The 13,863-nt window shown below is 41.3% G+C and overlaps 1 protein-coding gene across 2 annotated transcripts in view; it reads right to left on the reverse strand.

The window, feature by feature from the left end:
• HTR7 (5-hydroxytryptamine receptor 7) overlaps positions 1 to 12,068 on the reverse strand; it is a 32,561-nt gene extending 20,493 nt beyond the window's left edge. Inside the window, exon 1 of one of the 2 annotated variants that reach the window (XM_015866886.2) lies at positions 10,340 to 12,068. In XM_015866886.2, coding sequence (XP_015722372.1) covers positions 10,340 to 10,866 — 527 coding nt within the window. In that variant the 5' untranslated portion in view covers positions 10,867 to 12,068. The remainder of the gene's footprint in view (positions 1 to 10,339) is intronic. The other variant, XM_015866887.2, reaches the window with a different exon arrangement.
• Between the last annotated feature and the right edge of the window lie 1,795 nt (positions 12,069 to 13,863).

Here is a 13,863-nt window from a genome sequence, read left to right on the forward strand (position 1 = left end):
CAAAAATAGCTTTTTAATATAGGACAATAGACTCTTGAGAGACTACAATTAGCATTGTTGATAAAACTGCTTGTGCTGCAAAGTGGGTTTCCAAATGCATACTCTTCAGGTAAAAGGGAAATTGAAGTACAAGTACACAGCAGTGCAAAAATAAAGTCTTTAGAGACGGAGCTGTATTATTTTTAGATCAAAACATCTTATTAGGCTATTAAATAAAAGCTTTGCATCTTGTCAGCAGCTGCTTTGGGCCATGCATAGAAATGTTTCCAAGTAATTTGTGGCCAGACAACACATGCTGACTTTGTTCGGGGATTTCGAATTTCAAATATTTGTTAAATGTCTCCTTCTACAGCAAATAAACAAAATTTAGCAGCCCACATGAAGAACTGTTTATAGAAAATTATTCTGGTAAATGGTCTGTGTATCTGAACTATTTCATGGCAACAACAACATATTTTCATGGTTTGTATTCATAATGACAGTTATGTTGCAAATTATATTATGTTTGGATAATAGCATATATTTCTGTTATGTGTGCTCATTACTTCCACTCCTTCCCTCTAATTTTTATGCCTATTGCCATTTTCTAAATAATGGATACTGGAGTAAATCTGTTCGTATTCTTTGGTTTGATTCACAAATCCTCAAATTTCCTAGTCCTCTAACTAGTTAGCACACTACAGACAGACTTCTTTTTTTGCAGTTACATTTTGCATCTTCCTCCAGAGATGTGCAAACCATATGTTGAAATCCAGTGGTTCCACTTTCTAATGTATCTCTAATGAAAAGGAGTCAAATTATAAATAATGCACTTAAAGAAAGTTCTGACTCTAGGGTTCCATTTCTCTTGCAATGGTAACAGGCCATATCTCTGAATGAAGGTACTTAAAATTCAGCTGATGAGAAATGATGATTCCAATGCCAGCAAGGATACTGTTCAGTGTTCTTCAGTGGGAGTAAGGGCAGCAGAACTGAATATAAGGGAGGAGATCTCATGATGGGCTACATCTTCTACAAAAACAAGGCCAACCCGAAAGACTGGAGAACTTCCAACTTAGAAAAATCAAAAGTTATTTAAATGAAAATTAAAATTAGTACATTTCTGTGTTACAGAAAACTCATCACGTGGAGAGTTACAAGTAAGGTTTGTATGCAGCTGTCCCACAAGTACTGTCCCCTTGCAGTCAGGTCTTTGATTCCAGTTCTGTTTTTACCCAACTCAGTGAATGTCTGAGATCAAACAAATCTTTCCTTTGGTCCCTGAGAAGTTTTCCATCACCCTAAAGACAAAGCTAACTGCTGCCTGTTCCTTTATTCAGGCTTCCCAACCTCACATATCCTGCAGGACCAGCAGCTCCCCAGTTTTTCAGGTTGGCTATCAGGGAAAACTGTGATAGAATTGCCAGGTACTAGAACAGGCTGCCTAGGTCTGTGGTGGAGTCATAGTTCCTGGAGGCATTCAAGAAGAGAGCAGATGTAGGACGTGGTTAGTGGGCATTGTGGGGATTGGTTGATGGTTAGGCTAGATGACCTTAGAGGTCTTTTCCAACTTTAATGATTCTGTGATTCTGTCTGAGAAAAAGTGTTATTCTTCCACATGGCTCCAATTTCACTTCCCAGTGATCCCTTAAAGGAACATAAAAATTTGTGCGCAAAAATGGACAAGTCACTTTCCTTGTTGTTATATTTTCAATTTATACTTCTACAAGCTAAAAAACATGATTTCAAGTTATTGACAGTACCCAAAACCACTCATTTCCTTGATATATATCAGGAAAAAACTGTTGCCAGCTTTTTCATTAAGACACAATGTACCTCTAAGAATAGACTTCACCCTGGTTTCTCATTACTTTAAAAAAAGTTATTTTTGTAATATCCCTTCTTGCTTTTGTCTTTAACACAAATCATGGTTATTTTTCTCTATATACAGCAAATCACTGTACAAGTAATACAAGGAGGTACTAACCCCCTTGGTGATCTCTTGTGGTAGCTCACAGTTTGATAGCAGAGGCCATAAGGACAGAAAGAACATATTCAGTACTGACTTGACTTCCCTGCACATCTCAGGTCTGCATGCTATTAGAACAGCTGGCACTGTTAGAATTTTCATTCCTCCCTGCACATTGCCCAGAAAACTTGTTTGCTGCTAGATGCGAATCACTACCTCATTTACATATGAGCTAATATTTATGGAACCACCCATATGTATCAGATAATCAAGATGTTCTATATAAATCCTCCTGATGGAACAGCAAGGTAGAAGGGGAAAATCAAAGCTGCTGTATTCATTCTTTAATTTTGTTATAGTACTTCAAACAGAATAAAACCAAGCTTTACTCAGATGCATACAAATTTTGTAGCAAAGTGAACAAAAGAGCATGGGACTAGTGGCAAAAAGCTTTAAAAGTCATTGTGCCTTTAACTTTGTAACCGAAGATTTTTACCCTTATATTTGCAAAAGGTTCAGTTCTGTGCATTCACACTCTTCACAAATGATTTCAAATTGTTGCATCATTTTCATCATATGTTGTTACCTGTGACCAAGGCAACTTCCAAATTTCAGGAAAGATATTTCTGCATTAACATCTCTAGACTCATTTCACAAGAGTCTTTATAATCACAGGGTTGAAAGGGAGATCCTTCCACTTCTGTCTGTTTGATTTTTTTTATTTTTATTTATTTATATATATATATATTTTTTTTTATGATAAAGTGGTCTAGTTCTCTTATTCTTCAAGTAGCTATAATGTGATATTTATTATGAGAGCAAATACTGCCTCAAGTTTGTGACCTAACACCAATTTGAATTCAAGCTGCAAATTAAGCTGGCAGGACCAAAGGGTGTTATCAGCATTTCTACTGGCTGACTTGATGCTCAGATCCATTTAAAGGCAGGTAGTTCACTCCTCCTTCTTTCTCTGCACTCTCTCCTCCTGTCTCCCTCGACATACCATTTAGATTTGAAGTGTGCCCGCTGCACTACCAGCAACAGCCTCCCCATGAAATTATGTAATGATACTACTAGGAATCAAGTGTCTTGGTGTAACTGAGTAAACCTGGAATGAGAGATCTTGCCAGTCTGAGTGTGTCAAGCTTGGCAAAACTAGTACAATCCTTCTGAGGAAATTGGCTCCGCAGTGCAACCAGAAAAACTGAATCCCTGGCCTTCCAGCCAAAAGAAATTATCCTCTCCTTACACATAGTATTGACCATCTGGAAAAAAAAACTGCACTGAGAACTGCTTTACGATGTTCATATGTTGTAGATTCAGATGTCAGACTGTGTAATTCCATTCCTTGGTCTTAGTTGTATGAGGAGTTTGTAGCAGAAAGACAGAGACATATGTACACTATCAACTGCAGACTAAGTGAGATGTTCTGTTTAAGAAGTTGGCACAAATGTTTCTGATAAAGTGTCTCAAAATTAAGAGCAATATGAAAAATAATATTGGATTTCTTTTTAAGAAAAGTTTATTTTTGTTCCTTTAGAAGGTTGTGATAACACGTTAACAGCAGTATGAGTATTCTTGCTTTAAAAGCAGTATAATAACCACAAGTACTTCCTTATTCAGTTCAAGAAAAAACACTCTGAGCAAATAAAATTTGCTGTCAGTGTACACAGGCTACACTACACTGTCACACCCATCTAATAGTCTGATATGTATTTGCATTTTTGTGATTTTTGTTACAAGATACTTCTGAAAGCCCCTTTCAAAAACAGAGAAGTGTTTCCAGCATCATATTATTCCTATGAATCTTGAAGTGAATCCAATCTCACTTATGGGAGCTCTTTTTGTGTTCTTGACATGAAGAAATACACTATTCAAATGTCTCCACAATGTCCTGTTTGGCAAAAATGCGAATTAACATTACGTCTGGCTATAGGGCTCCTTTGAAATATCTGGATAATGCCCCGAAAATTAAGAGACCCCAAACTCACTTCTGAAAGCTCATATAGTGTTAGGCTTTGGTAGGACCAAACAGAAGATAGTTTGAATTGTGGGGGACAAATGCAACAAGCCAGTTTCAAGAAAAGGCATTCATGTAAATGTGGTGCAGTTGAAAATCTCCTGCTAGTTACTGAATTGTTATTCCCCATTAATACATATGTTGGATCACGATCAATTGCAGTTATCTTTTCCTGTCACCTCCAGGTTATCTTGCATCTGCACACTTAATAGTTCCCACCTTAAATGTATACAGTACATAACAGCAAAAGAATGTATTCCAGCTTCCCGTTGTTTTTCAGCACAGTCACAAGACTACTGCCAAACTTCAGATCTTATAAATCTTCCCACTCCAGAATGACACAGCTTGCACACACTTTGTTAGTAAAAGGCCTGTTCATTAGAATACCTTTTACTTGCTTATTTGCTACCTCCCCTTATTTACTGAGCTTGACAAAGTTAGTTATGAAGCCTAATATATTTGCAAAGATATAGTAGAACAATTCCTATGGCCAAGAACAGGTTACAGTGTGTGTAACTCTTCTGCAAGTTAATTAAATTAGAAAATCCACATGGAAAGGAATAAAAAGCATCTGCTTTGCTTTCTTTTGATTTTCATTTTAGTGTATCAATTTTGCCTGTATCTTTTGTGAACTAGATAAGTTATTTACAGCCTCAGAAAGAGCACCATTGTTTGTTGGGTTGAGCAATGGAAAGAACGCCTCTGTCATTTAGGAACATACAGCCATATTGACAGCTTTTTCTGGCAGTATAGACTTTAACTGTAGTGACTCCATTGCATACTTTTCCTGTAATTCCTTCTGTCATCTTTTTTCCTCTATTGAGTTATTTTTAGATTAATCAAAGTTTTCTACTTTTCTGAACAATTCAATGACTTCGGGACTTCTACACCTTGCAGGATTTGAAACCTTGCAAAGGCACAAAGGAACAGACTTTGCAATTAAAGCAGTGAAAGTTAGAAGACTCACTGCCCACAGCCTGTTTTTGAAGAAAGCTCTTACATTGCAGTACTTCTGTTTCCTGTACCCATCCCATACTGAGCATAAAACAGGGGACCCTACTTGAGCCAAATCCCTAGCAAGCATCACAGATCTGGCTGGTGCACAGGACTGCAAGGACAAGAACTGCCTAAAGCAATGATAAAAATTTCTGCTCTATACCTTGTTCCATTCTGTATACTGAACAAAATGCCTTGGAGCTGGGGACATCGCATGACAGTGCCTACGTTTATTCTAGATTCAAAATAAGGAGGACTTTCTGGTATCTGGCTGTGCATACCTGTCTACACATATATTCTGAAGAAAACAAGCAGGCTTAGCAGAACAGCCTGCAGCATTTTCACCCATGGCCTAGAGGCAAAAGAGTTCTATTCTGAAAAGAAGCCACACAGGGCTTCTAGATGTCATTAGGCTCAGGATATTGCTGACAGTGTTTTCAGGTCAGGTAATCAGTTTTGGTTGTAGGAAGGGTATAGACACTTGGATGCTATTTAAAGTGCAGAAGACTTTATTTACGAGTTATGTACAGGTTCTTCCTGTGAGTGCTCCTCAGTTCCCAGCCACGCTTCCAGGAAACATGAAATGTGTGCGCACTTAGGGGCATCCATAAGTAAGGTAAAGCATAATTATTCATACTTACATGGAGCATGGTAAAATGTATCATACAGAGAGGGGAAAGAGAAGCATTCCTTGTGTATGAAAATCTCAGGAACAACAAAAAGTCACAGTACTATACTGTTTGCATGAGAACTGAAAATTTTCATCATTTTAAAGGAAGTCTGAAATACTCATACATTGTTGGCTAGGATACAGACTGGTAAAGTTCCCCCAAAAGTGTTTCGTTACTTATGTGGGTGTGGAGCAAGTGTTATAATTCTTCAGCTGTAGTTTTATGTCGCTTTATTACTTTCTAAAGCAAAGAGTTATTTTTAAATTGAATTAAAAATTGCTACTGATGCAATTATTCAGTGGATACTCTCCAAAACAGGATTTCTGTAGTTATCTTGGGTCAGAATAACATGATGAATCAGCAGGCAAACAACACCAGATTAAATTCAATTAATTCCTTTTTGATGTTCATTCACCCACTAAGACAGGCTTTGCATATTTCCCTTGTGATTCCCTGATGATGTTCAAGCTATCTTAAAAGTAACAAAATCTAAATGTAATATAATTTAATTCAGAGCCAGAAAAGTGGAGCTTTAAAAGGAAAACAAAACAAAACTAAGAAATGCTTTAAGTGGTCTACTATTTATTGAGGCACAAATATTTCAGCAGTCTCAGTAATTCCTACCTTTCTTCAGATCTACCACTCATATCATGGTTGGAGTATAACAAAGGTGATAGTGATGGTGGAGGTATCAAGCTGCCTTACTTGTTTAATCCTTACAAAATCTGGAAAGGTGGAAAATACACTTGTCTACGTCATGTCTGGTTTTTCATCTGCCTGTAAGCAGACAGCTTCCTTTCTAAAGTGAGGACTTAAATGAGACAGAGATTCCTGAAAAATACATCAACATTGGGTCACCATAATAAAGATCTGTGAAGGTTTTTGTGTTGTGAAATAAAAGGGAGATAAAAATCCCTAATAGTCCATAACTTGATGTTGTTATGGACTTTTTCTCATGAGCACCCCACAGTTCAGTCTTCTGTAGATAACAGGAAGACCTGTTCAGTCTGGCCTCTCCTTGTGCACGCTGTACAAAGTCAGAGATCTGCATATTAGCATGTTTGCAGCCTTAACATTTATACAGCTTAGAGCAGAAGCAACCTAAAAAAAAGCACAAGCAGCTCTATTCAGACAAAAGGTAGGTTGTGCTTGAATCTCAAACCCTTGCCCTCAAAAACACCCTTATCAATTATGTACCCTACTTGGGAACCTGTGCTTAGACATAGGGTGAAAAACTTGATGTGGTACCTAGCCCTGGCACTATGCTGCTGCGGTAAAAGAGAAGGTGAGCTTTGCATTTGCTGTCCAAGCCCCTGTCAACCGGCTGCTTATAAACACAAGTGATACATTTTGCTGATACTTTGCTACACATATAAATAAATAAATAAAGGCAGGAGGGGAAGGAAAGAACAGTAAAAGGCATCCTTGGAGAAATTTCTGTATTATTCCAGGCCATGGCACGCTCCTTTGGAGCAGGCCAAGTGGGATGTGTCTGACCAGGAAAAAAATGTTTTGTGCAACAGAATCAGATCGGTCCGCTTGTAGTCTCTGTGTTAAGCTGCATCTTCCTGCAAATTCAGGTGAAAAATGTGTCTGTCCCCGAGGGCTGTGCAGCACAAACTCTGTGTGTGCAGCAGGCCTGCCAGATGCTGGCATTCATTGACATGAGCCAATAGCTTATATCTCTGCAAGTGAAACAAATCAAAAAGCCTCTGGAATTTACTCATTTTATCCTCTTTGGATGGGCTTCAAGCTTATTTTTATCAGCTACATTTGTTTGCCCAACAAACTGTACTACCTCTCCACAAAAACCTTGCTGATTGGTTTGTAATCAACTTTTTGTTTTAGATTAATTCAATAGTAAAATTCTTGCGGCTGTTTACATTTGAGTGATATCTGCTTTGGGAATAATCTAGGGATTTAATAATGAAAACCTGAAAACATTTAACTTCTCTGCTATCTCTGCACTGCCTAAAACAGCTGCATCTTTCCCTTCAGGAGAGATGTTACCAGATGACAAAGGCTTCTCAAACTATCCCAAGGAGCCATGAGGAAGTCCTGTTCATAGTTACCTGGAAAAAGAAGTTCACTTTTACCAGATCTTGTCCCTTCTCACTAAGCAAGAGACAGCAGGACAACTAATTGTGCTACAAGGCTTAAGTGTATTTAACAGCACTCAGGGCAGTGGCCACATTGAAACCATGGTGAATTTCATTCAGTTGTCCCCCACTTCTGGATTTCCTGGTTCATCTCATATTTGTATGCTTTGCACTGGGACTACAAGGGTTTTGTCATCAGAGATCTTCTCCCAGGTAACATAAAACATGCTAGTGTTTTCATCATACCCACGGAAAATATGGAAAAAAAAAAATAAGGCCCTGTGAAAGTGGCCTCTCATGCACTGTGGTTTGCTAACTCGTCCCACTACTTTACCAGAGGTACTCTGTTTTTCAGAGATATGACTCCCTCTGATCTGTTAAAATGTTCCTAACTACATAAATGTAAGAACAACAGCGGGTAAGCTAGAACCACTAGCTTACAGTGGAAACACCTCATCATTCACATTTATTTTTCATCAGCACTCCTTGGTTTGCATATTTTCCACATACAAGACTACTAAACTTCTCAAGTTCATTTTTGGTCTGTCTGAGCACTTCCACAGCAGTTTAAGATGATTTATTTTTAAACAGGATTGCAAATCATGGAATTTTAAAATTCTTTATTGCCAAATAGGGAAGACATTTTGCTAATGAATTGCTGGCTTGTCTCCTTCTCTTCACAATATCATGCAACTTAACTATTCAATGGATGTGAGTTACAGAGGTTAGAGCATCCTGATGGATTGATAGAATTTTGATTTCAATTAGGAAGTAGGTAAGGGTTTAATGAATTATGAAGATATTGTGTTCAACAAACATTCAGTAGTTTAGGTAGGAATAGACAAGAGAATGATTCTAGTTTAAACCAGTAAATGAAAACCAGTCACCCATAACAGGCTATGTTCTGTTCAAAATGCACAGCTCTATATCTTGTCAGTTTTTATTTGAGAGGGGGAATATAAAGGGAAGAAAAAAGTGAGACCTGTTCATCCCCATGATCAGCCCAGTCAAAGCCTTTGCTCAGCACATAGCAGTCAGCTCAAATGTTAAGCTAAGCAATGACAAGGAAGAAAAATGAATTATTACATTGCTGCCATGTGAATCAGCCACATATCTTTATTTGGATAAGAGAAAATAATTATGTTAACCTGTCTTAAAAAGGATATTAGAGATGGAGAGCTCAGACACAAACATCAACAACGATCAATGGATGAAAATGTTTTACATTGTGAGTGTGGAAAAAAAGAAATGACCTATGTCAAAAATGACAAAGTGAGAAAAATAGAATAACACAGGGAAGGAAGGTAAGTCTACTTGTATTTTCTTACAGTACTGGAATTAAGTTAAAAGATGGCAAATATCAAAGCAAAAAACAACAATAATGAATCCTTTGATAAAAATAATCCTTTGAAAAAATAATCCTTTGATGCTGTCAAAATCTGTTCATAGATTTCATTGCTATAAGACGTTTTACAGCATTCACATAACTGCCAGCCAAGCAGAATTCACAAAGTAGAAAACATCAGAGCAGGGAATGCTTACAAGAAATTCAAGTCCTGAAATGAGTAGAAACTGTTCTGAAATGAATGAAACAACCTCTGGTTATTGTTGGGCTCTTTTGAAGGACTGTCTCTCTGCAGAAACTCAGTGCAGAGTCCTTTCCAAAAACTTTCTGAAGTAGACAAGAGTCAAGGCAATTGTTTGATATTGAACTCTGATAAACTCCTGCAGTATAGTTAGGAAGTTCTTTACTTTCTACTAGCTATGCTGAGTTGTAAGAGAAACAGTCTCACTTTAGATGCTAAAATGTCCAGCATAGCATTTAGGCTGTGCAAAAGGGAAGTTACAGGCTGCATCTGATTTCAGATTCGACCTGAAGGGATTAAAGGAACATGTGAACCTTCCTCTGCAGAGGAGAGCTTAGACATGGGCATATGTGAGATCTTAGGGACAGCCTTAACATCAGGAACACCGAGTTCCTCCTGCAGCCTATCTACACGTTCTCATTGATCCAATGCTCACCTGGAATAGTTTTTGGAAGAAGCTGTCTGTCCATGAGAATATCCCATTTGTTGTTTTAAGGGGAACTGAAGATACATATATAGAGAGGCAAACACTTCAGAGCAATTTTTCCTTCAGTCATAAAATTACTTGCCCTAAATGGCTCGGCTACTTGAAACTGAGCTATTCCCAGGTTGTACCAGAATAACGGTAAATACCTAATGAGCTGTAACTCCTGAGCCAGCTCTGACCTGGTGAAACTCCACCAAACCCCTGTGAGTCACAGCAGCACCAGAAACAGCTCAGCTCTAGCCTTGCTCTAATGCAGCTGAAGACACACGTTGCACATGTTACAGAAACGACAAATGCCCACTTGCTTTATTTGTAGGCAGCCACAGAAACTGCACACAGCTGTAATGCTGTGACCTCCCAGGCTCTGTGGGGAGAGCAGCGCAGCTTATGGGCTAACAAGGCACCCAGCTCCTTCAAACAAGAAGCTGCAGGGCTTGCATTGCACTTCAGACCCTTCAAGAGCCCCCTTCTTCCTCAGGAAAAAGTTGGGGGGCAGAGGGCTCCCATCAGGGCTGTAGCAGGGGTCACTCACCTGTCGATGCTGATCACGCAGAGGGTCATGATGGAGGCTGTGCAGCACATGACGTCCATGGCGATGAAGACGTTGCAGAAAAGGCGCCCGAAGATCCACTCGCCCCCGATGAGATCGGTCACGCTGACGAAGGGCATGACGGCCAGGGCCACCGAGAGGTCGGCCAGGGCCAGCGAGACGATGAGATAGTTGGAGGGCTGCCGCAGCTTCTTCACGAAGCAAACGGAGATGACCACCAGGCAGTTGCCGGCGACAGTCAGCAGCGTGATGAGGCTGAGCACGGCCCCGATGACAACTTTCTCCACGTTGCCGTAGCTGAGGATCTGCTCCCCGCATTGCGAGTCGTTGCCGGGCGCTGGGCTGGCGGCTGGCAGCGGCGGGGGAGTGCCGCCCGGACCGAGCTTGGCCAGGCTGCGCGGGGGCCACGAGCCGGCGATCATCCTCCCGCCGCCCAGCGCCCGCGGCTCCTCCAGCGCGAAGGGCCGGAGGTTACCGTAGAGGTGGCTGCCGTTGAGGGCGATGACCATGGCGACGCGAGCTGCCCATCGAGCCCCGCCGCCCGGCACTCCGCGCTGCCCGGGATGCTCCTGCTTCTCTTCGGCCGCCCGGTGCCGCCCGCCCCCTCGCAGCCTCCGGAACGGCCTTCAACTTCCCCCGGAGCGGCTGCTCTCGCCCGCGACGCTCCCCGGGATGCTGCGGGGCGGGCACCGCGCCATTCCTTGCGCGCCTCCGGCCCGAGCGGCGGCGGCAGCAGCAGCAGCAGCAGCAGCAGCAGCAGCAGCAGCGTGCTCCGACGGCGGCTGGGAGCGTGGCGTGGAGAGCCGGGAGCGGGGCGGCCGCCGCTCCGCCCCCGCTCCCACCTCCCGCGGGCGGCGGGACGGTCGTGGAGTGCAGCGGTACGGGAGCGGGGGAGCGCTGCTCCGGCCGGGGCTGCTCGTGGGGAGGTCGGCGGGTGCAGAACCGGGAGGGCTCGGGAGTGCCGTGCACAGCGGGACGGTGCGGGCTGCGGGGAGAGGGGACCCCGGCGCTTCGTGGTGCTCTCCCAAGTAACGGATCTTAAGGATTTAGATTTCTTACCTGTTATTCTATCAATGTGAATTCCAGTAGCTGTGTTTCCTTTTTTTTTTTTTTACTGATATTACGTTGTTTTCGCTACCCCACGTGCAATCCTTTCAGTTAAGTTTAAAAAAAATAATAACGAAGCAATAACCAACACCAACAGAACAATTTCTTTGAGCTGCTGCTGGTACTGCAGAGATCTGAGAACTGGGATTCACGATTTCCTATCTGGGGCTCCAGAGCTATCTCAGTTTTAGAGGTCACTTCCCTGCCTCCAAGCACAAAAAGGACTAACTGAGTTTTCAGAAGGGTGCCCACAGAGAATCACACTTGTTGGTATGCTGCCATGCCTGACAATAAGTAGTAAAAGCATGAAACATGCTTGCTCTTTATATATTTCTAACTGGAGAGACGAGCTAAATGACAGAGGAAATGGGAGCCCCCATATGGATCATAACCACTGACCAATGTCAGTGTTATCTGAGAGGAGTTCTTGGAGGTAAAGGCACTGCAGCAGGTTTTAGTACACACAAAAGAGAGAAGAACAGTGTGTGTGGCCCAGCAGTAAGAGTGAGCTGACATCATGCAGCCATAAGTCTTGCTTTGAAGAAAGAGCTGGTAACTATTCAGCTATCTGATAAAACTCATTTGATACTCCTAGCACAGATCCACAGCAACTGAGGCTTCAACACCTCTTGTTCTCAATTTTAATGAAATCTTCCATTCTGTCAGCATCTCAGTGTGTTGGCCCCTCACCTGTGAGCAGGACCAAGGGCTGGGGTCAGCCATGGGGAGAAGCTGTCCTGGCACAGTTCGAGCACAGGCAGTGCCCCCAGGGTCAGAGCATCCCTCAAGCAGCACTGGGCAGCTCAGGTGCTTCCCTTCTCTGCTGCCCCCACATCTTGATTTGAGTAGGATCATAAAATAAGCAAGTTTCAAGTTATGAGATCTTACCAGGCAGCTCTTTGACCGTTACAAAGCTAAAAGTGTTTTTCGGCTCAGACTTTTCCAGCACTTCAGTGTTAGCTGCCTTACTGTGTCCACTCACAAGAAAATCCTTCCCTGTTTAACCACCCAGAGCATATTGCAGAGCCTAGAGCTGCAGATGACTTACCTTCCAGGTGATAGAGCCCCTGTCCCTCCCCCCCCAGCTAAGCAAATATTAAGAGAAAAACAAATATTTAGTAATGGCAAGGATACATCAAAATAAGTTAAAGCATTAAGGCAACATGTGGAGAAAGGAGAGTATTTCCTCATTGTGTGAATACATTTTTCTAAAATAATATCTGAGATCAGAACTGGGAAAATGTTGTTTAAAATAGATCCCTATCATAAGAATTGATAACATTTTGCAGTTTAATACTTGCTGCAAGGCAATTTTTCAGTTACTTAAAATGTCACTTAGGCGGAACAAATTATAATCTGGGGCTTCCTGCAAATGTGTTGACACAATTCATTAAATTACTCATTCTTTTGACAGCCCTTCAATACATTCGTGGAACGTGACTCTAGAACTACTGGGAGGAATATAAGTGCAACCGTTTGTGTGTTACATGTACCCATCTCAACCTAAAAGAGGGTAGAAGTCTCATCTTTTGTTCTGTATCAAGTTCCCATACAATTCATTACAAGTTAATTGCTTATTTTCTTTCCTTCTCAAAGGTTACCTGCAACTGTTCTTTGTGTTTACTCTCTTAATCTTACATTTGAAGAGATGAGCCAATTGAAGTCAGAGATTTATATCCTACAACAGAAAGGGAGGTTTTGTACTATCACAGAGAAAAGGCAAAACATTGGCAAGATGAAGCTGCTGGTGCCTCTCTAAAATCTTTTCCTTGAAATCTTTTCACTGGAACACACTTAGCAAAACCTTCCAATTTCCAGGGCTGAATCTGGTGAGCTGCTTTCCCTGTGTGCTTCAGAGGCTTTCCCATCTCCAGCGCCTGTGACAGCAGAGAGCATTCCTTGTTCCATGGGACGACATCTGTTCCATGAATTTAAAATCAATCACATACAATGTTAGAAGTTGATCCTTCCAAGTCAACATTCTGCTTTGTCTTCAGAGATCTTAGATAAAAATTCTAACTGTTGTTCCAAACAGCGCACAGATATCAAATATATGGTTGGCTGATTGGCTGTCACAAACAAGCTGACATTTGTGACACCTCTCTCCCCTTTCAGGATATTATCTCTTCATGTAACATTAGGCTTCAATAAATAGCGTCAACTCTATTTGTCACAGCTTAGCTTATTACTGGCCTATCCTTTGAGTATTTTAGGCTCTCATCCACCATTTTTCATGCACTTATTGACATTTTTCTTGATTTTTCTTCGAAGCTTTTCTTTCATTTTGTTAAGCTTTCATTATTTTATTTTTATTATTCCTTTTCCCTCCAAAAATATATATTCTTTTCTCCAGCAGAGGAGGGAAATAGATTTTCCACACAACACCTTCAGAATTTAAG

The sequence above is a fragment of the Coturnix japonica genome, chromosome 6 (assembly GCF_001577835.2).
Source record: "Coturnix japonica isolate 7356 chromosome 6, Coturnix japonica 2.1, whole genome shotgun sequence".
Lineage (NCBI taxonomy): Eukaryota > Metazoa > Chordata > Aves > Galliformes > Phasianidae > Coturnix > Coturnix japonica.